General features: G+C 43.1%; 1 protein-coding gene across 4 annotated transcripts in view; it reads right to left on the bottom strand.

Annotated features, from left to right (window-relative positions):
• Positions 1-27,344, bottom strand: part of LOC138581337 (F-box/LRR-repeat protein 21-like) — a 150,326-nt gene that overhangs the window by 23,510 nt on the left and 99,472 nt on the right. For all 4 annotated transcript variants that reach the window (XM_069652598.1, XM_069652599.1, XM_069652601.1 and 1 more), the window contains 3 exons: positions 13,071-13,446; positions 7,956-8,078; positions 348-519 (listed from right to left, as the gene is read on the bottom strand). In XM_069652598.1, the coding sequence (XP_069508699.1) occupies positions 348-519; positions 7,956-8,078; positions 13,071-13,446 (671 nt within the window). The remainder of the gene's footprint in view (positions 1-347; positions 520-7,955; positions 8,079-13,070; positions 13,447-27,344) is intronic.

Below are 27,344 nucleotides of genomic sequence, written 5' to 3'. Positions count from 1 at the left end.
GATGAGACTGATCTGCAAGTGGGAAGAAACTAGAAAGCACACAGTACAGTGTTTTTTCCATTACACATATTAACAATTTATGAACACAGTGAAAACATAATTCGCTAACATTCCCACAATGGTTCATAAAATGGAAATGGTGAAATGAGAGTGCAGATCACTGCCTTGCCTTCCTAAGTCAGCACTTTAGTATCTACACCGCATTTTCTGGCAAGCAACATATGCTGGGTCTCTCTGGCTGGTTCATACCTGCATGACCTGTGTATCCTGCCATCCTTCAACTCATAAAATGCAAGCTGTATTGCCTACAAAACAAACATATACATTACCATGAATAGGTCACTCACCTGCCGGAGACACGTGTGGACAGCTGCTCAGTTTCAGTAGTTTTAGGGTGTCACTATTATTGGACACAAGAACCTTCAGAGATGGATCATCTATGGGTGTGTCGTCAATCTTAACAGATGACAGGGACTTTGAGTTGACAAAGACTACGGTGAGCGCGGACACAAAATGAGTCTGTTGAGATAATAAGGGAAAGGCAATGTAAGGACTCAAAAACAACAACACGTGCTCAGAAGTAATGGTTACAAAATGTATAGGCCGACATAGAGTCTGAGGTATAATAGAAGGCTTTTTGTACATTGGCAAAATTGTTCCACTGTGTCTGGTTAGCTGACACTGCATTTTACTGTATATAAGCATCGACAAAAGCCATTATGAGATGAGTAGACATATTCCATTGTATGCAGTTTGTCAAACAATTATGGCACATATTTTGACAACAGATGTCAGATTCATCAAACTTGAAAACATGTTTGGTACATTTCTTTTAAAACAAAAACAACACATTAATTCAGCCTGAAATGCACATTGATAACACAGATGCTATGCATACAGTTATATTGAAACACATGATACTATTTGCAGCAGGGAGACATCACAAAGATGTGACAACATTTATAACCATCTAAGACAGTGTTTAAAAGCTGTTGGCGTCTAGTGGTGCAGCAATTTTGCCAAGCAGTATTTGGGTAACTCTGTGCCAAAGATAGAATACATTCACAATTTCAAAGAAAATAAAAGAAATGTGAGAAAAGATAATCATTTTTTAAAACTAATGCCAGTTTTCAAATGAACTGCTGTACCACTGCAATCTGTTTGAATTATATGGTGATCTACCAAGTTAAGCTGTTCATGACTTCCCACATCTGCTGAATTGCAAGGGTTTTGTGGTGTTAAATGTGCACAACTTAACTACACCTTAGCTAAGGCTTTTTTCAGTGAATTTCAAAGGTTTTCTTATCCCGCAGTTTTTTAGAGACCACTGGCCAGTGCCACAGCCTGGTCTATTTTACATGATTCCCCAATATGTTTCTTTTGGACTCACAATGTGGTCACGGCCACTATACAGGTCTTTCAGGCCCACTATCAAGGGCCTTTCGGCTGTGTCCACTTTCCATATTGCACCATTTGACTCCTTAAAGTAACCCAGCAGCCATAGTCTTTGGCCACAACCATTAGACCCACCTCACAGTAGCTGTAACATTCCACTTTATTGTGGGTATTAATCAAATTATTTTGACTCTCTTTTTAGAAAAAACGTTTTCCCATAAAATGGTTAATATAGCCCCGATAATAGTAATTCCCTACAAATAACCCCAGTTATTAATAAAACAACACTAGTTATTAATAAAATAAACAGTTATTCATGAGACACATTTTCATTCCCGATCCCTTTTTCTAATATACCCCCGGTTATGCGAAAATAACCCTTGTTATGACAAACAGTTTGAGATCTGAACATGGTCCCTAGCCCATCCCACCCCAACCTCCCAAACTTCACAATTTCTTTCCCCACCTCTAGCCAGATTCCATTTAATCCATGTTCCTCGTCCAAATGGCATTTGGTCCACGTTTTGTTTTCAGCTACCCCGGTTATTTCGGAAATAACCCTGGTTATCTCTCACTGCTGCAAAGTACCATTGAGATATAGCTATAATTTTGGGAGAAAGGGCACCTTCGTCTCCATCAAATATTTTAACTAGTCGATGGAATAACTCCAGACCCATTCCAAAAGTCGAGTCAAAGCTTTGTGCCCGAGTTGCCTGGTCCAATTCCATCCAGATCTGTTAAAAAATAAAAAGGTTATTGAGAAAACAAACAAACACACTTTCGGCCTAGTCCCCATTCCTTTTCACAATGAGAAAAAGCCCAATTTTTGCTCAAGCGCTCAGTGAAAACCACTGGACAGAATTGGACCAGGTATGAACAAAACAACTTGGGCACAAAGTGTTGACTCGAATTCTGGTAAAGTAATCAAAATTCCCCAAAAATGTCCAGCAGGGGACAAATGTTAATGTTAAAAAGCAGCATGACGAACCCTGGGGGACTACATATTTAAATGATAAAGAATCAGAAATAAAAGTACCCAATTTAACTTGCTGAGTTTGATTATTTAGAAACGAGGTAAAACATTGTAATGATGCTTTGGAAACCTGGGCCACTGCAGAAAGTCTTGAGATAGGAATTTCAAAGTCTACTGTATCAAAAGCATCTGAGAGGTCCAGCATGAGTAGCTTCCTGGTTTCACCCTCATCGGCTGCCTTCAGATTGTCATCCCAAACTGACAGGAGTGCCGTCTTGGTCCCATGACCTGGTCTAAAACCTGCTGGTGTAGATCCAAAATCCCCCGGTCTTCCAAAAAGTATTGTAAATGTACTGTAACAATTTACTCCAGGATTTTGCATAACCAGGATAAACCTGCAATGGGATGGTAATTGGTAAGTACCTTGTGATACAATGTGTTTTTCTTTAATTGGAGCGTGAGATAGGACTTTTTTAATTCCATTGGAATGCAGCCCTGTGTTAAAGACGCATTAACAACAGTCAACACGGGTGCACTTAGGGTTGCCACATGTCTTCTGACCAGATAGCAGGAATCGGGTCATAATTGTGGTTGGTAGGGTTTCGTTTAGACATAAGATTAGAATTCACATTCTGGTATTTACAAGTGGCACAAATAAAGAAATGTTCAAACATTTAGGATTCCTGGGTTATGGTTGTAATCCTTCACCCTAGATTCCTTCTTATAGTGGTTTTCTCTCTTTTGGGCCTCCTGGACCTGTACTTGCTCATACAAATGTCAATAGGCAGTTCACAAGAATGTACTTGTTATGTTTCTCCTGTTTATTCCACCAACGTGGCAAACTCCTTTTGCCAAGAGTATGAAATGGTTCAGTTGGTATTCTTCACTTATTTTGGGAGCAGGTCCCAGACTCGCATTATTCAGAATGGCTTGTTTTGCTTCACTGCCAAACAATTGTTGCCTCATGAACTGCCACTCCTTTGGGTGCGGGTCCCAGATGTGCAATATAACTGCTTGGTTTACTCTCCTGCCAAGAAATAAACCTTTCATGAACTTGTCATTTGGGTGTGGGTCCTAGACTTGCAATATTCAAATCAGCGTGGTATACTCTCCAGCCAAGCCTTCACCCTCTCATTTCCAAACTTGTAATATGCACAGTTGCTTGTTTCACTCTCCTGCCATGCAATAGTCCCAGCATGGACTATCTCTCTTTGGATGTGGGTCCCAGACTCAGAATATTCAGATTGGCTTTTGTTTATGGCTTTCAAATGGTTGCCTATACCAGACTCACACTTTGTTCCCAGGGACCCAGACACTCTTGCTGCAGCTCCCGCTTTCACCTCCTTGCTCCCCCGGACCTCCTGCGCCATACGGGTAACCCGCATACCTGTTTACCTCTCTGTGGAAGGTACCAGTGTTTCCCAGGCAGTTGATGCGTCTCTGGAGACTCCGATCACATTCAGGACTTTGTTGCAGTCATCAGCCGCTTTCCTGATGCATGCTTCTTCCCGGCAGTGCGTCCACTCTCCTTAGCACTGTGACCATGCTTTGGATGCCCAGAGGTTCCACACGGCAGTAACATGAGCAGTCCTTGCTTCTGGGAACTTGCTTGCATTCTCCTCCTCGGCTCTCGGCTTCCCTCCTGCTCACTCCTGTGCTTTTCACTCTTGCACAGCTTGCCTGTTTCCTACTTGGAGGATTGTTCTACCATTGCATTTTAGCTGTGGAGTGTTTAATCTCCTTTGTTGGAAAATGAAAGTGCTTTGGGCCAATCACAGTTGCTGAGAAGGTAGAACACTCACTCTGCTTCTCCATAGTGATCCTTGGACTCCTGGTCATCATCTTCTTCTCAGTACATGACATAGAGTCATATGTAATATACTTTGCACTCTCTGAGGATGGACTCTTATCAAGTATATTAGTTGGACTAACTTGACAATACCAGATACTGGATCTGTCAAAAGGTGAGAGGGAGGATTAAACATTGGAGAAGGGGTTGCGTTCATCACCCATGTGATCCTCCCTCGCTGCGCCACCCCCACAGGGTCTATTGTACTGTGGACACACTGCCCTGGCACCATGGGAAAGGTTCCTCCCTAGGGGAGAAGGGATGTCGTCCCTTCTCAGTCGCAGAGGCTAACTTTTGACTTGGTCGATGGATTGGGATGACACTTTCTAAACCAATCGTTTGTCACGGGCACCCCACAAAACTACACATTGTGGGAACAATTTACAAAAAAAATTAAATAACAATGCTGTTTTCAGCCTACTCGCATTCATTTTCCCATAGAGAAAAGGTGACATTTTTGTAGAGCCATAGTGTTCAAACTGCTGGCCAGATTTGGACAAAATAAGAAACAATTTGGGCACAAAGCATTGACTTCATTGCCTTTCCTAGTTTGGGGTAAATCCACCCAGTATGTTTTCAAATAGTTGACAGAGACAATGGGGTGCCCCTCTTTTTCTTAAACCTTTATATATATCCACCTTGTTGCTTTGCAGCAAAGAGACTTTTCAGAAATGAAAAGTCACCTTTTTCCTTTTACTCGATGTGAGTTATTCCTACAATATTACTGGGAGAAGCTACAATTGAAAGAAATCAAAAACACTATTCGGAGGAGGAAAAAGGATGCCATCAAACTGAAATGAACTCCCCCACAACTTTACAGAGTCTAATAACGTTCTGGACTTCAGAAAGAGACTAGCAAATCTTCTGTTTATCGAGTCACTCCTGTGGGAACACTGATTTTTGAACCACAGCACTTAGATGGCCTGGCCATAGGCGCCTTATTAATGCCAATGGCAATAACAATCACATAAGGCTATAGGCTGGGAGTGGGAAAGAAGACACCATGGGAAGGTGGGGATTTGCGGTTGGGTTGGAGAGCCAGTTACAGGTAGGACATATTTGTTTTACAGGGGAATACCACAGGAATCTCACGAGATTAGAGAAGCAAAGCTGCAAAATGTGCTCAGAAAAGAATGTGTGTCACACAAAGTGATGAATGATAGAGAGAAATGGGAGATGGTTGGGGGGGGAGCAATTGAGTGGAGTGATGTGACCTGAAAAGATGAAGGGGGACACATGTTGAATGCTACTGAGGACACAAAAGACTTTTTAATTCTGAGCAATATTTTCCTTTATTCCCAGAAATGGCAAACCGATACTCCCGCTGGAATTTCTGTTATTGGAAATTATTACTGTGAAATTATTACAGGAATAAAAAGCACCAAAAAAAAAATGTTTAACACTTGCAGTGGCTACCTCAACTGGGCAGGTCACAATGGGTTTTTGGAAACAAAGTAATGTTTTAACCTTTCCATGGTAGAAAAAGAGGAGTGCCTGGCAATTCCCTGATCTCTCCAGTTAAATCAAACTGTATCAGGGCGACGCCGGTTTTACAAAAAGACACACCACAAATTGAAAATGATTTATAACTGAAAAATACTACTGTGCATTACATATAGGCGAAATCATCGCCACAGGTAAGTGAACCCAGCATATTCCCAACAAATAAACATATACAACAATATACGCATACATGAATACACTTTTTGACTGTCTGGTGACAAACAACATACATCCACTTGTGCATTATATAGGATTTGGCATTAGTGTTGAACTAAACATAAGATATTTGGTGTCCTGTGTGTGCGGCGGACATGAATATTCATAAAGAGTCGACACGTCTGTGTTTCGGCCTATAGCAGTTCAAATAGCTATAGATAAAAACGGCCTTCACCAGGACCGGAATTTTAACTAACTACACAGCTCCCAAGCAGAGCCTTGTCATATTATAACATTCACAGTCAATGTCTAAGTATCTGAATCCCTTTTAACAAGTTAGGGTTTGCACTTTCCAGAAATAAATCCTGTCACTGCGCACAGGTAGACAGTTAAATAATTTGTGTTTCAGCAAGATCAAATAGATGTTCCCCCATGCAGTTATCCCTGCCTTACAGTCCCCTTGCTCACACACTCCCAGTGGCCTGGCTGCTCGCACAGGATCAGCTGCAGGATTGGGGATTGTAACTTACTGCATGGAGGCTTGGCTCCTTCACTTCACTTTACTGTTTATGCGTGCAATTCCTGTCGTTCTTTGCTGGCTCAGCAGACGATCAGACAGCCAGGTATTCACTCAGCCCCCACACAGCCTCCCCAACATCCAGAAAACATCAGCGCAGGACTTTGCCAGTCGGGCTTCACCGCAAGGGTTGTGCAGGGAGATTATATCTCCTCCTCCCTTCCTTTTCCTCCAGGGGCAGTGCAACACAGGTGAGCACCGGGAACAATCCTGCAGGTAACAATTCAGCCCGAAAACAGTAGGACTGGACTTTGCCAGTCGTACTTCGCCGCAATGGTTGTGCTGGGAGGTATTATCTTCCCCTCCCTTCCTCTTCGTCCAGGGGGCAGGGCAACAGAGGGGAGCACCGGGAACAATCCTATAGGTAACAATACAGCCCGGAAACAGCAGCACTGGACTTTGCCAATCGGGCTTCACTGCAAGGGTTGTGTTGGGAAATTATATCTCCCCCTCCCTTCCTCTTCGTTCAGGGACGGGGCAACGCAGGGGAGGACCAAAAACAATCCTGCAGGTAGCAATACAGCCCCAAAACAGCAGCACTTTATTTTGCCACTAATTAGGCAATGAGCCGTGGGGCATTATTGCATCAGGTAATGCCCCCAAGGCCCGTAGGGTCATTACATGACACAGGGCTTATTGCCATTTCTACCCCGGCCCGTTAAACCGGGGTATTAATGCTGTTTTTTTTTTTTTAAATGGCCACAGTGGACTGGGAAACATAGTCAATTTTCCTTTCCATGTCAGCCCTGGTAAACAAAGAAAATTACTGCCATGGAAAGGGAGAAGGGACTATACATTGTCCCTTCTCCCTTTCCATGGTGGCCGTTAAAACAAATGAAAAAAACATAAACAAAAAGAAAGGACGCCATGGAACAAGGAGAAGGGACTACACATAGCCCGTTCTCCCTTTCCATGTCGGGCTAGAGAGCGGCGTGAGAAGTACACTGCAAGGCGATCATGCTTACAGAAAGGTAAGGCTCGGAAAAGCTCCAATCGGAGCAAAGATTTCTCTGAATTTGCAGCGCGCAGGGTACAATTTTTGATAAAACCTTTGCAATTCAGGGAAAAAACGTTAGTTGCAGGGACGTTAAGATGAAACTTTCATGCAAAAAAAACCCTGACGTTGGCAGACATTTCAGGCAAAGCCACCTTAAATTTCTGCCGCCTGTTGCGCAGCATATGACCAGAATGATGACATCAGAAATTACATCACTGATGCCATCACTGGTGACATTGCTAATCACATCATACATGACATCCCATTGTGGCTTGTATTGTTTCCCATTGTGGCAAGATAATGTATTTTGTTTTATATGCTCAACTGTTTTGCTTTCATTAGTAATTGTTTCAGTTGCAATACAAAATGGGCAACAAGTATGCCCTACGGCACTCGACAATATTTAATGTTTCTCTGCGTTTAGGGTGATTTAAGTAGAAATATTGGCCATGCAGTGGGACACATGTCTTTACAAAACACTTTACTGATTGCCTTGACCACTGACCTTGGAAACATTCATGAAACTTGGCCGTGCTGTTGAAATAAGACCCAGGGTTCTGATGGAGCAATTCACCAACTGTGACAGGATGTCGCAGGCTGCTTCAGCAGATTCCGTGCAACTGTCAACCTGCAAGGATGCAAGGATGCCATTAAAATAAACCCTTTGTGGTCATGTTTTTGTGTGCTAGCTTTCATAATCACAAAGGTAAGAGTGCACTTTCAGCATACAGGGTGTCATGCCCTGCCCTACCAACATTGGCCAGATATTATGAAATATTATATTCATGTAGCAAATGTAGTGGCTTTCATTTTACATGGTCAAGATTAACCAGCAGTGGGCACATCAATTAAACAAATATACATAGTAATGTCCCCATATAATGAATGGAATTAAAAAGCACGTGCTGGGAATAAGATGCAAGCAGAGCCCCTCCCACCCCCCCGATATGCCCTACAACGCTCCTCACAGAATCAAGGAAACCAACAGAATATTTGTATTAGAATTTCTCACGGGATACACTTCCAAACAAGGCTTGTCTAGAGATAACATGTTGGTTGCTATCACGTTTCATTCTCTTAATTTACATCCCAGCAGGTAGTTATTTTCCAGGCTCAAGCTGACGTGGACAAGGCTCACGCTCTTTTTACTTTTGAGTAAGAGTCCCCCTCACCCACCCGTCCCTCCTGCGAATGACCACCCCGCTCAACTCTTTGCTAACATCCCACTGTAAACGTTATAAGGAAATATGGCACCGGCCCTGTGCTTAGTGCCTGTCCCTGATCTGTGTTTCTTAATAGCACCCCTTCAACACCAGGTCTTCCCCATCCTTTCTACGTTTGCTACCAGTGTAAATGCACCCCTTTCTGGCCCTGCTTCCACCTTCTGTAATGTCTACTCTGTACATCAGTGCTGCTCTAAATTGCACCTCTGGCTTCAATACATGCACTGCAATACCATAGCAACTGTTATGAAATACTATGGATCTGATTTACAAACCCTTTTTCAACAGGGTTTTCCCATTGAAGAAGGCGTTTGTAGAGCAGGCCCAGAGTGTCTGTGCTCTAGAAATCCTGGCATACACGATCTCCACACGTTCCTATTGAAATGATGAGGAAATTCCCCGAGAATACCTAGGAAATACAGAGGTGCATGTTCTGTTAGCTCTCTTGCTCAGTATGGGGGGTGGGGGGAGGTGGGGTGGCCCACCTTATGGGCATTCAATGGTAGGCTAGGAATTCTATCAAGCACACATGCAAGTTGTTGGGGAGGTCGGGTTTTTGCATTCATGCTTTCAATATATCAGATGTGTCTGTTTGTGGCCTATCTGTGTTCTCATTCATTTCATTCTGCCTTTCTTCAGTAATTAAATTGTCATATTGTTCTCACACACTCTCTGTGCCTTTGTTTCTCTTGACAATGTTTGTATCTTTGCAAAGGTGTCTTTGGACAGATCACAAACACGAGAGACACATAAGGATTTGCATTTTGTATTGTATTCCGATGTGTTAATTGTACATTTTTGTTTCTTCTACGCAAGAACACTGTCACGGTCATTTTAAATGGGACCGAGTGTTAAATCAGAGTGTAGAGCAGAGCATAATGCTTGTATGTCTTGATTGACCTCTCTGCCCCACTTTCCGGCACTCTGAAGGTGAGGTGGGGTCAAGGAGTGGGGATAAGCTCTCCGATGTGCTGCCCTACCCTGTCTTGTCAGTGTGTTTCGCTTTACGCCTGCATGAGATTTTCATGCTGTCAAAAAACAAATGGATGTCTATGAAATCAGCTTGCTTTTGCACCTGCCCAAGACCAAGTGGATTCTATACAAATCTACTACCAAATGCTGCCTTCAAAGCATCATTTACAGGCATTCATTGTTTGTTCAACATGCTGGATAATAAAAGAGCAAGTGCGAGTTTGTCTCCCTGTACTCCCCCCCCAGACCCCTCCCCCAGTACTGTGAATATTTAACATTGCATGCAGGGGTCCCACCAGCAAATAAGTTCCTACGTTGTCAGTCCCCTGCATCCATTTATCATTTCTGATAAAAATAACCCTTTGAGAGAGACACTTTTATTTTCCAATCGACATATATGCTTTGACCACTAGAGGGCAGTGTAAAACCACTTTCACTATTTATCAAATAGGACCATCTTTGAAGCTGTGATGTTCTATACGACGTAATCAGGAACTAAATAGAGTGGCAATGTTAAGTTATAGCACGAGGTTAGCTGTAACAATTGGTACCTGCACATCACTGCACACTAGTTTCTGTGCCCTAAATGAGTGCTTCAATGTGTCACATTCTATTTATATACCTTACATAGTATATGCAAACTCTTACATTTGCAGCCAGGCTTTCGGTTTACACGAGCTTTTTCTTATATTTGGAAAGTGGTGAATGGCATTATTAGCAAGCAATTCATGCTTAGTAATGGGTTTCACTTGATTTCATAAAAGTGTCGGAATGCACTTGTTTCCTTCACACGTGCATTCATGCATGCACGTCTAGAGTCTTGTCATCGACTTGTCCCTCCTTTTATTTCAGTTGATTGATTGATTATTTATTATGCGCCCATACACAAGTGTTTCAAGTTGGAGGCAGCCTCATACCATGTGCAGTTCTGGTGTTATCATCCTCACTCCAAAAATGAAGGCAAACAACACCCTGTGCAATGCCATGCCTGGAGACCACATGCACAGGTGTTAGGCTACCTACAATTGTAATTGTAATGGGTTATTTATAACACTCTTAATACCCAGAGGTTTCAAACCTCAGCAGACCTGGGGATCGCACCTGTGATGCTCCGTGTCATCTTGTTTCCAAGACGAGCCCAAGACGAGCGCGTTGCCCCTGAGCTATCCTCCCGAGACTATCAATATATAAAGCCAAATGACATGTAATGATTTCTGGGTTGGTTGTTCTGTAAACATGGTTGTGGTTGCCTCTTCATGTTCAACTCTAAAGAGTTCATTCACGATGCTTAGAAACTTGCCAAGCACTTGTTATGCAGGTTTGCGATGCAGCGTGCGATTTTGGTTGACTTCTATGATGGCTTTAGGGCACGGATAGAAATGTCGAATTCCAAATCGCACCCTCACGCCTCCTCCATCAGAAAAACCCAACCACATTCTGGTCCACCTTGGAGATGCTTTGGATTTGTATGGAATCTGCCTTTCTTATCCACCTGCACTAAGCAGGCAGATTGCTTGGCAATCCATGTGCGTCCCGTCCCGCCTGTCACGCTGCACGCACAGAGATATCAAGCTGCGTGCACATTTTATTCTGTTAATGGATATTAATTTGTCATACCCATATTTCAGGTTTAGATTTACAGTCAAAGACGAGTAACCAGTAGCAAGGAGAAGATTGTGTACATGTCACTGTAAGACTACCCCACCTGTCTACCACTGGCCGGCGGTAGATGCAACACACATTTAACACATCGTGACTTACGACGGGTACATATCAGAACAGCACCCAATTTGCATGTAACACATCAACAAATTTTATTTGTTCATGTGATTTAAAAATATCCTCGCAGGGCTAACACTGTAACTTTCTGTTACTTCGAGGGTGCCTTATTTCTTAACAGTGTGGGTTAGTATACACAGTGACTTAGAACGAGGTCATGGTGACCAAACATCTATCTAGTCGACACTGGATGGTGTTTCTGGCATATAGTAAAAAGTTATTGTGCTAGTGCTGTCTTCAGGACTGGTGACGTTGTCTGAGTAGTGTCATTGATGTTTCCCTAGGGTGGAACATCTAAAAGCAAAGAAATTAAAGTTAAAAAATGGGTGTGTCTCTACAGGGATATTTGGTGCCTGTACAATGTGTTGCAACATATCCTACCTGGGCCTTTACTTCAAAGTGTGGCAGGTATGGACAAAAGTTTATTTTTATCTTTTTATGTACTTTCTATAATGGTATCACAATGAAAGTGATATGTGTTTTTGACTGACCCACCTTACTACTATTGAATGTAACTAACATAGACGTACAGAACGGACATTAGGGCTACATCCATGGTCTAGTTGTATAAAAGTTGGGTAGCTACTTGTGGATTTTGTATGTTGATCTCAGCATTTTTGGCCACATCCACAGAGCCCACTGCACAAAAAAATAGGACTTATCTTGCTCACTTTGCTAATCCAGTCTTGTAGAGAAGTCACCAATGTTTCGATATAATGTGGCTTACGCAATCTAAACATGAAGACCACCCACCATCTGTTGTAGATCACACCCTCACCCATGCTTGATCGTGTTTTATTTGGTCACTAAATAGCATGGATGATAAAACAGCCCCCTCCCTACCTTTTTATATGCTCTGGGCCATTTTAGATGAATGTCCTGCATGGAGCAGAGGCATTGAGCATGTAATCTGCTCTGCATGTTTCCCCTGCTCCATGCTGCAACTGCAAGAGTCTCTGACTTTGCAATAATGTTGGCTGCCATGCATGTCCATGGCGGATGACCTTAACAATCTTTTCTGGTCGTGGAGTAAAAAGGCACTGTAATCTGGATTCCAATGCCTTTGTTTTACTCCCGAGCCAGAAAGGTATGACAATGCCAAGATACGGTCATGGACATGTAAGTGTAAGCTGGACTTGTTAATTGTATTGTCCATGTAATTAACATCTCGGTTTAAAATAAAAGGGTAATGTTATATGTTTAATTAATTAGTATATTCATGTATTGTGCAATGCTTATTAGACCATTTTCAATTGAATTATCTAGCAATTTGGAAATAAATATTTTCGGAATATAGTAAAAAAAAATAATGATAGCGATAATGGGGTAATTCACAGAACGCCTGAGTGGAATTAGTGTTTTTTTGTGAATTAGGCCGATTTAGCGCAGTGAAAAGAGTACTTTTGCAGTGCATAGTCTTTTGCCCCACTCTGTGAATTAGGCCTGGTGCAAAGTGTACTTTTGCAGTGCATAGCCACTTTGCTCCGTGCTAAACGTTCTGTGAATTAGGCCCACTGTATTTAAATTTGGCACACTCAAATTGTTTGTATTTGCATGTGCAACATTACATTTTCATTTTAAGGTGGATATGCCACAAAAGGGAAATGTGCACTGAGCACCCAGGTTTTTGTGATTCCCACCCTTACCTTGAAGCTTACATACTGCAGGTGCTTGGCATGTCTTTTTATAATTTGCTGAATGAGATCAGGATGAGTGGACTTCAGGTATGACGTAGCTGGCTGGTTAAGTTCAAATTCAAATTTCCGCCAGAGGTCAGGGATATGAAAGACTTCGTTCCATCGGCGACACACCGACGATGCGCGAGCTCGGTCCACCAAGGACAAGTACTGGAATATTTGGAGGACAACATGATGTGGCAGGTTGCCCCAGTCCATCCACGAGTCCTGGAGGTCAGCATCGCTCAACAGGGACAGGTGAAGCCCAGTCTTCTGTTTCTTCATGGTCTGTTGTAGTTGAAGAACTTGGCTATCAATTGTCACTGTCAGTCGACCTCGCTTCATTCTGGAAAAAAAACAAACAGCAGTGATCGCATTCATCAGATAATTTGAAACCAATGTAAGACAGATTGTTATGCTATAGAGAGGTAAATAGAAATGTACAGATCATGACTTATAGTCAATGTTAAGGTGCTGAGCCAGAATGGTCTCTCCATATCAACTGGTTATCTTTTATCCATGACTCCCAATAGATGGAGAGATTCCGTGGTGAACGTGTGCATAGGTGTCAAACACACATGGGCAAATATGGAAACCGATCTCTCTGTTACTTAGAAGGAGTATCACATTGCCCTTGTGGACATGTACATAGATATAGAGAGGGCTTAGGGGGTGGTTTCCAATGCAATCATGTTTATTCGTCGTATCCCGTCTACTCCATTGAGGGGACCTGCAACATTTGTTTATGTAGTTGGTCAGCATGTGACCCAGGCCCCAAAAAAATATAGAGGAATGGATACATCAACATTGTTTTGGAGGCATACATGACACACACTAATGCAGAAAAGGGTGCTAAAGGAATCGAAATTAAATTCAGGAGAGGCCGAGAGGCTTGGGTGGTGGCGGGGCGAGCTGTGTATGCTAGGTATGAGGCCATGCACACATTGTGGATTGGGCGGTAGGCATGAAGAGGCAGAGTGGCCAAGCAGGATACCATTGCTGGGTAACAGAAGGGGTATCATACATACAAAGAATGTAGGAGGGGGTGGGTACTGTAAAGGACGGCTCGTGTTGACATCATTACCTTGTGGTTTAGGAGGGGCAAAGGGTGTGTGGTGAAGATAGAAAGAGGGAGTGGAAGAGAGTGGCAATAGAGAGCGACTGAGAAGGAGATTGGGAAGACCAGGCAGTTTGGGGGTATGCGAGTTGTAGAAGAACACAGAAGCAGGGAACTTATGCATGCAGCGCAGCAGAGGTATGATGTAAGGTCATTGCAGTAAGAAGAGGTGTGGGAGGGTAAGAACATGCCAGCAGTAAATCCATCTGCATGTTGTGTGCAGGTGGAAATGTTGAAGAAAGGGTTGAAAGAGAGAGGGATGTCTTGGTGGTGGCATGGGACATGTTCACACCCTTTCGTCTCTAAAATGGCAGAACTATTCCAACAGATTGCAGTGGATTGCAACTTCCCACTGAAGAGCCAACAATAGTAATTTCCATCACTACAGACAGAAAGGGCTACGTAATAGTCACCTCTCACACATAGAAGCTTTCGAAAACACATGTTTTAGAAGGTGGATAATGGCCAAATTTGCTTGTGACCACCTGGTTATATATAGCACACATCTAGCCCGGGCTGCAGATAAGAATCTGAAGTGGAAGTATTGCACTCACTATGGGTTGAAGTTGCCATTCAAATGATTCTTTTAGGGAGTGATTTCTATTCTTAAGGTGGTATTTTGTATTGCAAGAATTGCAGAAACGAGTGACCAGTGTTTATAGCTAAAATTATGGCTTGCCACAATATATGCATTTTCAATTCGTAAATGTTTAATGTTTGAATTGTTGAGATTATTTTAACTGAAAGCAGGAATATTGCCGAATCCCTAGGTTTTAGTGCACCTACATTTTCTTGTTTTGTAATATCGTGTTTAATGGGACTCTGTGTGTTTGTGTAACTTAACTCACTGGCTGTGTTGGCAATAGAAATGTTTTGCATTGATCTCACTGACTAAAGAGAAACAGTCCTTGGTTTTATCTTTTTTTCCGTCAAAAATACAGGCCATGACCTCTGGCAACGCTCAGTACAGACTAAGGGACCTTAGATACTATGAATTCAAGGTTTTTGGATTGTCCATCCCTTCCTTCCTGTTTTAATCCCCCTTCATCCGCAGTCTGCTGGCCTCTCTTCACATTCCTGAAGCACCACACTCCATTTAGGATAAAAGGTGTGCACTCAGCACCAGAGACACTTTGAAGGACCCACACTCCACCTTGTATCCTTTCTGCTCCTCGTACCGTTGAGAAGGACCCGCCTACAGGGTTTTGCCACCATTCTGAAAATGAAGTTACGTTTCGCGACCTCATGTCCAGGTGAGAGGGAAGGTGGTCATTTCATTTGTGAATGTCGAGGTGTGAGAGGAGTTTAAGGCTTGTGATGGACACATGGGTGGACTTCTGGGAGAAGTTAAAAGGGATTCTGGCCCCTCACCTATTTGCGGGATATAGTGGTGAAATTCTGCAGCTGGCATTGAGCACAGCACCTCAGTAAGTTAGAGGAAGGTTTGACAAGGTGCTCACCCTTCCAACCAACTTATTAAGGAAGGTGAAATGGGCACATTTTGAACCCTTTCTGTGAACCAATCATGTATTCCTCCGATAACCCTTAGCACTTCTCTTATGGTAATGAGCGGAGTCTCCAGACTGCCCTTGACTCCTCTTCAAAGCTCCCTCGTCGGGGCATAGGAAGGACAGCAGGATGTGTGGTAGGTCTTGTTCGTGCATTTCTATAACTTAAAGTGCGTCGCTATGCCTTTTATGGTCGTTTATGTCTCGCTGTACAAACCTATGATCTTCTATGATATGGTCTGTGCCCCTCCCAACACTGCCCATCAAAGCCTCGGACTGCTCCCTGAACTAACGTGCCCAAATTGTACCTACTAACACACAAATTGCACACATGCTCATGGGCGTAATTATGGGGGGGGCAGGGGGTTTTGTCCCCCCCAACTTCTGTGGCATGCCTTTTTGTCCCCCCAACTTTTGGAGGGAGGGCAGGGGGGCCGCAATCATCAATTATATAATTGGACAGCGCAAGCCCAGCTGGGGTGCCCAGGAAGGCTTGCGCTGTCTCATTACATAATGTTGAGATGCCAGGCAGCCGCACTGCAGCACATTCAGGGGCGGGATGCCCTTCATGGCTCAGTCCCTCACCCTGGCTGGCCTGATTCAAAGTCAGCAGCCAGGGGGCTGAACTGGGTGTTGCAGGGACTGGCACCTGTGCTGCCATGCTAGCAGCAGCACTCCCAGGGGCCGCAGTGCAGAGAATCACTTTCCGGCTTTGTGTTCGTGCGACACACAGACAGGAACAGACAGGAACTAGGAAGCTCATTCAGCTTGCTGGTTTCTGTCTGGAGGTGTGTGAGTACAAAGATGTTAGGTCGGTGTAACAAGAGACGTGGCCCGGGCGGCATATGAAAACAGAGCAGAGGTACTTTAAAAACATGTAAATAAAATGGTTTTTGTGTATGTTTGTTGGGGGGCTGGGCTGCAGGCTGACCCAAATGAGGGCGCGTATCACATTTGGACAATGTGAGCAGAGCTAACAGTACACATTAAGGTCCCAGGTATAAGGACACACTAACAATAACAATTGGTGCATTCTCTATGGCAAGCCACAGCTCTGCAATGTCACTTTCCAGATACTACTAAAGCACCACCATCCTAATTTCAAAATAAAGTTGGCGGAAGGTGCGCCCTCCCCGAGTAGAGTGGAAAGAGTCAAGCTGAGAAAACCAGTGACCCAAAACTGTCATACTCTGCAAATTCTGTTAAATTAATTTGAGTGCTATACGCGTTCCAAACATGGTGAACTTTTTTTTAAACAGTTTTTGCTCTAGTTACACAGAAGGAACTGTATGGGATTTTGTGTTAAAAGCACACTTTTAGGAGCCCTGTATAACTTTTCCTCCTGCCGCCAAAAATAATCTTCACCAAACTACCAAAAAGTATTTGGAGTTTTTCAGACACTTTTTCAGAACGATTTGGTGCAAATTACTAAATGTGTGTCATGGTTCAGGTTAAAGGTCACCACATACATCTTCACTTACCAAACTAAGCAGGGGAGTATCCAGCATTGTAAGAGTGGGGAGGAAGGGGTGAGCAACGAAATACAGTGTGTGGAATTCCACATGGTCTCATTTGCGCCCCCAAACCGCCCACCCCTGCCCCAATCTACTTTTTTGGTAACATTAGTGGAAGATGGCATTTTAACACACAAGAACACAAATAAAACTGCAGGACCATTCCAGGTGCAGGAAACTCATCTATTAGAGCTCTGTCCAAGCCCTATAAGGCAAATTACATGCACACTTCCTAAATATTATATGGATTGCACCAACAAAAGTGACTTCACAGAAAAGGAAATTGCAAGGCGCCTCATCAGTCTTTGATACTTGGAGGCACCATGAAAGTGACTTTAGAATAGGTTGCCATAAATAAGCCAAGTGACAAATAACTTTGTCGTGCAAAGTACCTAAATTGCACTTTTGTTATATGTGGAGAAACCCTATAGTCATTAGGCTTTTCCATTATAATACCATGATACATTAACATAAGCTTTAAAGTGAATCAGAGTCACTTGCAGAGCTGCAGATAAGGCACAATGTGATTAAGTGGTTTGCTCAGGATCACACACTTGGTTAAATGGTGAAAATGGGATGTGGACAATTTAAGCAACCGTGCACATCTTTCCAGGTTTAGTTGATATAGATATTTATTAAGGTTTTGCTTTACATTTCATGTGCTTTAATAATTATTTATAGCAAAGCCTTGGAAGCAAACCACATTACATAATAAACTAGCCTTTCATAGTAAACTAACCATATACTATACACACTGTCACAGAAATATGTTGAGCAATGGGAGTATGGCTTTAGATGTATTCTCCCTATTCTGCATGCAAAGTCACAATAGCATCGTGTAGATTAATGTGAGCCTAACAAATCCCCTTGGGTTTTAAAGCCATAGTCATTCTTTCATAAAGCATTCAACATTATGCACCCTTCTCACTTCTGCTCAATCCCTCCCATTCACATTTCTAAAGGGACAAAAGCCCCTGCTAATAGTACCCCCCTCCCTCCCATCACCGCCTAATCACTCACATTGTAATTCTCTGTTGATAAAGAGCAACGTGAGGACCCTCTAATGCCCGGAGCTCCTTGGGACATTGGGCCTCATTCCGAGTATGGCGGTAAGGAATAGCGGCCACCGGTAACGAGACCGGTGGCGGTATTCCCTTACCGCCATACTCCGAGTTCCCTCTGCGCCCTCGCCTTTAACGCCTGCTTTGAGCAGGTGTTAAAGTCGAGGGCGCAAAGGGGCCCCCAAGCCAATAACGGTGACCGTAATGAACGGTCACCGTTATTTGCATCTTCCCCATTCCCATTGAGCCCTATGGGGGCTCATTTGGGAATGGGGAAGAGCCTTGGTGAATGGGGAATCACCGCCCCGCCAACCTTGGAATGGGGCGGTGATTCCGCCATCCACCAAGGCGCTGCCGTTCCGGGTACGGCGTCAACCAAGGCGTTAATAACGCCATTGGTTAGCGCCGTACTCGGAATGAGGCCCATTGTCCTGGCAGTTGGACACCTCTACCATTTGGAACGAGTAAGGTGTCCTGCTGCCAGGACAATGTGCCTGCTAAGCAGGGATTGCTCAGCACACATTGTGCTGCCAGCAGGACACCTTTACCGTTGGGCGCCCTCTTTGATGTGCTGAATGCGAGAGTTGTCCCAATGAAAAATGTCCTGGTCTGGCTCTTAAAAGAGCCGTGAGGACAGCTTGACCCCCTGCCTCTCTCGCTTGGTATTCCACTGCTTGGAGCAATTTGAACACAGGAAACCATTCCTTTATTTTAATCAGTCAGAATCTTGTAGAATAAATCTATTAGCACGTACACATATAAGGTGCTGTGCACAACGCAGGTTTGGAGATATATGGCATTTAAACATTGATACCAAGTTAACTTGGTCACCCACTGCACTGCATTAACCGATGGCTTCTGCCTTTTTAATGAAAGGAAAAATCAAGGGAATTGCTGACATTCCAGTGAATCTGTTCCTTTTTGGCCATGACATTATAGTTCAGCTGGGTCAAGTCAACTTAGCCCAGAATTTCAGGGAGCAGAGGGTGATAAAGTCTGGTCTGCTCAATGGACGTTGTGCCACTGTTTCAATGTGTTATTGTATATGTACATATACATGTTGTGTGCACACAGTGTATGTCAAGGGGGTGCTGGGTGCATTTGTGTGTGAGTGAGAGTGTATGCAAGCATATGTGTGTTGACTTTTGTGTCTGAATGAATGATAAATAATGCATTGTTTGTATGTTCTATTGGAATTAAGTTTGTGAATGTTATGTTGTGTCACTGGGTGCATGGCAGGCCGGCTGGAGATGTGTGGGGGACCAATTGAATTTTAAAAATAGGCCACCAGTCTTATGAAAGTTATAACAGAGCGTCAGCAATGGACTCTTGTGTTGTGGTGTAGTAGTCTAGTGTTATCCCTCAGGGATTTAGGTTGTTTGAACGAGGTATAAAATCACAGCGAAATTGACCATAGTCATTTTCGCTGCAAATACGTTTTTACCTCAGTACAAAAAACCAAACCCCTGTCCCCCAAACCTCCAGTACACCCACAAACCCCCCTTACTTACCTTTTCACCATCCGCCGCCTCTCTTGTACCCTGCAGTTTCAGATCCATCCATCTAATGCAGGTCGGATCTTTCGCTGAAGGGTCCCTTTTTCTTCTTTTTTTCTTGGGTCCCCTGCCACAAATGCTGAGGAAGCAGGGGTCACCCCCGCAACTGCCGAAGTCAAAAATACCAAACATGGGGAGTGAGGGACAAACCCTGCAACTCGAGCTCTTCATGTTCGCTATCTTCGGCTTCGAACTAATGGCGGTGACAAAATTCAGTCAAATCTACCATTCAACCAAATTGTATCTAACAATTTGGCTAAAACGATCCCTAAGAGCCACCACCCTCCCTCCCTCCATCCCTCTCCTGTCCCTCCCAACATTTCCAGCAAAGTTACTCCACTGCACATGCTACACCATCAACACATGGCAATGGACACCCATTCCACAACACAACACCTCTACTGACAACTTACATAGCAAAGCATCCTAATAAACATGGGGCTCTCCTTTGGAAGCACATGCCTCCATGCTCCCAACACAGAACACTGAGAATCTGCTTTGCATGCAGAGCTCAGGGTGCTTGCGGTCTGCACACATCAACGCAGCAGCACAACTATCTTGCATTTTCCCTCTTTCCCCACTAACGTACTGCCCCTTCTCTTTTTCGGAATCTCAAGGCAATGGCATGTCAGGAGAGTGCGGTATCAATCACAGCCCCACACCATTAAACATACATGTGAGGCCTTAACTTGTGGATGGATTTGCCTCAATCCCCTCATCCCTTGAGAGGCAAGCCCGGCGTGCATCTAACTTTTTGACAGCCCTAATTAACACGTCTCTGTAGGCTGTGAGCCCCAAGCAAGGCCTGCCTGTCCTCCACCTGTAAAGTCGCTCAAAGCTACTGCCATGGATGCGTTGATGTCAGGTGGCTACCCACCATGCGTGTCGCCCCCTACAGGTGGTTCTCACAGCCCCAACACTCTCATTGTGCTTGCTTGTATGAATACAAATGAAAACATTGTCATGCGGTGTATATAAAAAGTCAGCACCTATACCGAATAGTGACCCAAAATCCCAGAACAAGGTGCTTACCGTGCAGTACGAAACTTGCACGAGGCAATGATAAAGGTGACAAGGAAAGGCCACTTAATTCAAAAAGAGGACCTGCACATTTTCAGAAGGGTGCATGGGTGGGGCAACACTGCCCAGCCAACCCCCATGGATACTTAAGTATTTGCTGTGCATTCGACACGTTTAAAGTCCTCGGGCACCAGCCAGCTTCGTGTGCGTGGAGTCACTGCATCTGTTGACAGAACAATGACAAGGTCCTCCCATCCTTGCAGCCCAATGCACCGTGACAGTCACAAAAGGGCCCATTATGCAGAATTCCAATAGTGAAAGAAATGCATTTCTACCACTAACCGAGGCATACACATGTATTAGGGTGATCATCAGAGCATGCCACTCAGGTGCCAAGCAAAGGCGGACTCTGAAGATTCAGGAATTACACCTCTGTGCTTTAGGCTTTCGCCTGCGCATGTTCCAAGCAGTATTGGAGAGACAGGGCTGGACTTGCACTTGCAAACACTCTCCCACTTAGGTATGGAACGTGCAATCAAGGGTGCAGATGCAGCAAACCCAGGGTTCATATTTCATCAGATTGCAACATGATTTCAAAGGCGCATGTGGGCATCGCAGATGGGCACATGCAAGTGCTCTTTTGTTAGGAGGTCGTTGTGCATCTTAACATATTATGTTCTTTGAGTGTGGAAAGGCCTTCATGCATTTTGACACATTATGATGAGTATGCGTAGGTACACAGACAAACTGAAACACTGTTTTGGCAGACAGTCCCTCAGATGCTTCATTGTGCTTGTTGTTGTTATTTATCATACAACACGTAACCAACCACTATAAGAATAATATATCACAGGGCCTGCGGTAGCGGCCCTGTAGTTATGGTTCAGATGCTCATCCCCTAGGCTGAGCACTTTTTGGGCCGCTTATAACTTTGCTCTGCCTGGACGAATCCTCAGCAAACTTTGCAAACAAAGTGTATGGCTTGCTCTGAATTTGGTAACTTTGATGAGGTTTCGTCAAGGGGGGGCAAAGTTATAAAGGGGGCCCAACATTTTTTCTTTTCCATCTACATAAAAGAAAAAACTTTGCTCACGCCTACAGCCCAAACCGCTGGACAGATTTTCACCAAAAGTGCGGCAGGAGCGGCCTCTTGGTTCCGAAAGCGTGCTTTTGTAAATTTGGTGTGAATCTGTCCAGTAGCTTTCTTTAAAATAGGCTAAAAAGAAAAAAAAAAATTGTGATATCTGGGTTCGGTCTGCGCCCACCGATTGGATGGGGAAAAGTGTGACATGCATCCGTTTTCTTGAAATGCCCACCATGTTGGATTCTCAGACTTTTGCTGGTGTCACAGCGGTAGAGAGAAAATATACAAACACAACATTTCACTTGTCAAACTCAAGAGACCATCTCTGGGGGTGATGAGGATGGGATGGGATATGGCCATAAGAAGCCAAAAAACGGGTTGTTTCATCCCCGACAGTCCACAAACACTCCAGATGTCCTGGGGCAGTCCTGTGGTGTCCGCTGATACTTCAGATGTCCTGGGACATCTGTGCCTATTTCTGCATTACAGCGTTGGTGAAAAGCAGTTTTTGGGTGGCTTATAACTTTGGCGCCACTCAATGAAACTGCATGAATTCTGAATGGTATTGCAAAGTTTGGTGGGATTCTGTCAAGAGGCGGCAAAATTAGAGGGGGGGTCCCAAAGTAATGCAAAGGCTTATAAATGTGGTGTTATTTGACAAATCTATACAAAAGTTTGCACACAGATTTTATATCGAGATTTACATGTTTCTCTAAAGTTTGGTGGGATTTTCTCAAGATATTTAGAGGGGGGGTCGCAACATTTTTAGATGCGCTATAACTTTGTTGGCGTGTGACAAATGTGGACAAAGGTTTTGAGAAAGAGTGTAGACCCAACCTTCAAGGTTTGTGTAAAGACTGAATGGATTTTGTCAAGTGGAGGCTAAGTTATATGACTATTGTATATACATACATTTTGACACTTTTGAAAAAAATAAAACATGGGCGGATTTCAAGCAAACTCGTGTAAGGAGCATTGGCAAGGACCTTAAAGCATGGTTTGCAAATGTGCCTATGTTCTATTTTTTGACAAGTATCATAATTTAGGTACAAAAAATAGTGATATACCTTTGGTGACTGAGGTAAAGCCTGTGGCCATGGGCAGTGTCCAGATTGTCCGGGTCATGACATAAGGTCATGACCCTGACAATCTAGCTACTGGCCATGACCATGAGGGACAACCATTGGGGATAAAGTGGTCATGTCCACCTTGGACCAGCTCTGTGGTAAATGTTTTTGAAATTGGGATGGATTTGAAAGGGACGAACATGTGCTTGTGGTAACATGGTCATAGGGTTCTCTCTTCACCTTCTGTAGGCTTCCATGGAAAGGGAAGAGGGGCTCTGTACAGAGCTCTGCCTTTCCTTTCCATGGTGGCCATCTTTTAAAAAGATTTTCCTTCCTACAACGGGAAATGAGGAAAGAGGTGCCAAGTACTAATATGGGGGTGGGAGGCAGGTGGACTGGGGAAGATGTTGCACATGTGTTACAGCTAAGGTAGGGGGCAGTATTTCTCATGCTCTTTGATTACAACTTCAAAAGCACTTTGAAATTGGTCCCCCTGCAGAGTGGTGTGTTGCAGTACATACAGAGTATTGTTGTCTTAGAAAGATATGGATCAACAGTCTCTTTTAACGCTTGCACAGTAGCTGATGGGATTTTGTGTCCCACAGAAGTAGGCCTTGTGGTTATAGTACTGATTGAGGAAGATGAGGTGGAGAAAGACTGAGGTGAAGAAAGACAGCCTACTACTTGCTAAGAAAGGAACAGCCTTTCTGACAGCTTTGTAGTGGTTGGATTGGGTGTGGTGGTGCATGGAGGTGGTCCCGTAGGAGTACTGTCCATGTAGTCCATGACTGAGTACAATGTTGCTCTCAGTGTAGCTTTAGCCTTTGGTACATTCCTAACAGTGGTAAAGAACTGTTTCACTCATGATTCTCTCTGGGTGCTAGAGGTGAGCGCTTTCTCTACCCCATCTTCTTGGTCCTTTTAATTGTGTTTGAAAGTACTGTTGTTTATTTGCTATGTAGGTGCTGCGGTTGGTGGTGGTGGCTCTTGGGGAGGAGGGATGGCAATAGCTGATGCCATTTATAAGATAAATAGCAGTTTTTGTAATATTCCTCCAAGTATGTGCTGTGCACTAGGGTGTTAATATATAATCAGTACGAATAGGAGCTCTGCAAGAATACTTTTTGAGCTTAAAAGTTCCTAGATCAGAATAAAGTGCAGTTCTGAACGGTTTGCGAAAACACAGACCTGATTGCGAAGTTGGGACGCGTTCACAAACACGTCATCATGTTACCCGCGAGCGCGTGGTCACGTGACACTGTCTGGAAGGTTCACGATGACGTCAGACTTTCGCAAACATCGACAGATGCAAAAAACTAGAAAAAGTTACGAAAAACAAATAGAAGTGTTAAAAATGATTGTAGAAGGTGGGAAATGGCAGAGTTTTAAGGGGAAACTTTGTAAATTGTAAAGAAATGTGGCTATATTGGGGAAAGTATGATATTAGTCAATTGCAGAAAATTAGCATGCACTGGTAAAAACCCATGAAATTCACTGATAAAATGTGGTTAAAGGCAACATTATGGTTAAGTTGCACTAATCAAAACCTATGAAATTCAATGAAAACACTTTCTTAAAGGGACGTTATGGTTACGAGTAAAACTGAAAAACCTCACAAATTTACCAGTTATGTTAAGCTTAACAACCATAACTCGGGCCACCACCGTGCAGTGCTAAGACTAACACACAGGACATCAAAGATGATATCACAAATGTCATTGATGACATCACTGATGACATCACATATCTAGGTCACTTGTTTTTGTTTACTGACAGTCAGAATATGAAAATTCAAAAGCTGCTTTATATATAGACGTTAACCTTCTCGTATGTTCTTAAACTACTTTCCTTAGGGTTTGGTCTCAGCTCATGGTGCAAATACTGTACTTCTATGGTGCATGCTACAGCCATTGCCTATGTTTCTGCCTATGTTTATGTATGATTACCTTCCTGTATTAACAACAACACTCCAATATAATGTTTGTTTAGAAGAGTACATTGTTTAATAGATTACATAGTTCTTGATAGGTCTCCCTATCACCCCTAACATCTTGTTACCAACAATATAAACACAACCCCTTGTAGGGACTTTTCATCAGTGATGTCATCAATTACATTTGCGATATCATCTTTGATGTCCTGAGTGTTAGTCTTAGCAGTGCATGGTGGTGGCGCTAGTTATGATTGCTTAGCTTACCATAACTAGCACATTTCAGAGGCTTTTCAGTTATAATTGTAACTCTAATGTCCCTTTAAGAAAGATTGTTCATTGAATTTCATAGGTTTTTATTAGTGCAACCTAACCATAACATTCCCTTTAACAAAGTTTTTTCATTGAATATAAATACCTTTATATATATTTTTTGTTTAAGCCAAACACTTTAGTTGCAGGGACGTTAAGGTGAGCATGTAATGCAACAAAACCCCTGAAATTTAGATAAAGCCACATTAACTTTGCGCCCCCTGTTGCACAGCCTATGGCCACAATGATGCACAGATCAAATCACTGATGACATCACTAATTGCATGTTGTATGAGAACACTGATGACATTACAGATGTACATATGTACAATAGATATTGTAATATATTTTTGCAGTCTGTTCGATTTTATCTATTTTTGTAACTTAAAAGGTGACCCTTAAAAGGGCCATTTTGGGGGACTGAAAGAGGGCGGTGGAATAGGGGAGGAAAATACATAAGAATAAAACATCTAACAAAGGGAATTAAAATAAAAAGAAACATGTTTATATGTATATATGTTTATTTTATTTTTAGAAAAAAGGGGAGACTACCAATTAAAAGGAATAAGAATTACAGGTAATCAGGTTTTCAGCGATTAACTCCTACCATTCCTCAAATGTAGAAACTCCCTTGATTACCCATTCAAGACATCATCTACACATGGCTTGCATCATGAAAAGATCGGGAGTTGGTAAAACAGAAGTCTGTGCAGTTGGCACCACTGTTTAAGTTGATTATGCACAACCAGCGCTCACAGCTACAGTAAAGATATAAGGCGACATATAAGTCCAAAAAGACTGCAGCTCAATATGGTCCAGACCATCTCATGCAATTTCCAATACAGATCATCCAGTCATTCCAGAAGATTTGCACCAAATAATTTATCAATACAGCCAAATAAAAGCATTATTAGTACGCCAGGATAAAGTGGATGAAGACCTCCGGCAGATACATTACATAAGAAAAAAAAGATCCTGCAAAGTCCTCTCCCTCATCCAAGTGTTAATGAAGGACATAAAGCCCATCTGTAGACACTTCATGAAAAGCCTCCTCTCTGAGCATCTCTACCATTTCTAATAACTCTTCAAATACAGTGCTCCAGTGCTACCAGTGTTTGAATACTCAGCCTGTTGCTAACAGCACCTTTAATGGGTGGGGGTTGATTTTGCACAACCATCACTGACAGCTACAATTAACTACAATTAACATATCAGATCACATATCAGCCAAAAAAGACTGCAGCACAGTATGGTCCAGACCATCTCATGCAATTTTCAACACAAGTCATCCCAAGAGACGTTCACCAAATGCTTTATCATAATTGATGTTACCAAGTTTCATCCCACATCTTTTTATTTTATTTTCTCAGTTCTGAAACGCTGGTGTGTCTTCAACCAAATAAATACACTATTCATACCCCAGGATAAAGTGGATGAAACCCTGCAACAGATGCATGGCATCAGAAAGAAAAGATCCTAGGAATACCTCTGTCGCTCATCCAAGTGCTACTACTGCAGATAGGAGCACCACATCTGTAAACACTTCATGAAAAGCCTCCTCTCTGAACCTCTCTAGCATTTCTAATAACTCTTCAAATTGAGTGTTCGAGTGCTGCCAGTGTTTGAAGACCCTGTTTGTTGCTGGCGGCACCTTTAATAGGTGAGGTTAATTCTGCACAATCACTGCTCACAGTTACAGTAAAGATATAACACCACATATAAGCCTTAAAAAGGATTCCCCTTTAGCATGTGCCAGACCATCTTGTGCAATTTCCAATTCACATCATCCACATCATCCTAGGAGACTCGCCCCACACATTTTATACCAAGAAAACAATTACCACACATGCTTATTCACTATGCCGCCCATATACAAAATGCATTTAGCCTAATGCTGATGAAAGTTGGGAAATTAACCACATCCTGCAATAGAAAGGGGCAGGTTCAGCATATATATTGCATGAGGCAGTTCTTCGTAGTCAATCCCTAGCTTATGCAGTCCAGCCGAAGAAGAGAGGAGCCTTATGCTGAAAGTACAGCAGTGCGTTAACAACGCACAGTTGTGCGTAAAGCAA

Source organism: Ambystoma mexicanum, chromosome 3p, assembly GCF_040938575.1.
Source record: "Ambystoma mexicanum isolate Mex_15411 chromosome 3p, UKY_AmexF1_1, whole genome shotgun sequence".
NCBI lineage: Eukaryota > Metazoa > Chordata > Amphibia > Caudata > Ambystomatidae > Ambystoma > Ambystoma mexicanum.
The sequence above is the reverse complement of the archived record's forward strand: the minus strand, read 5'-3'. Positions and strand labels throughout refer to the sequence as shown.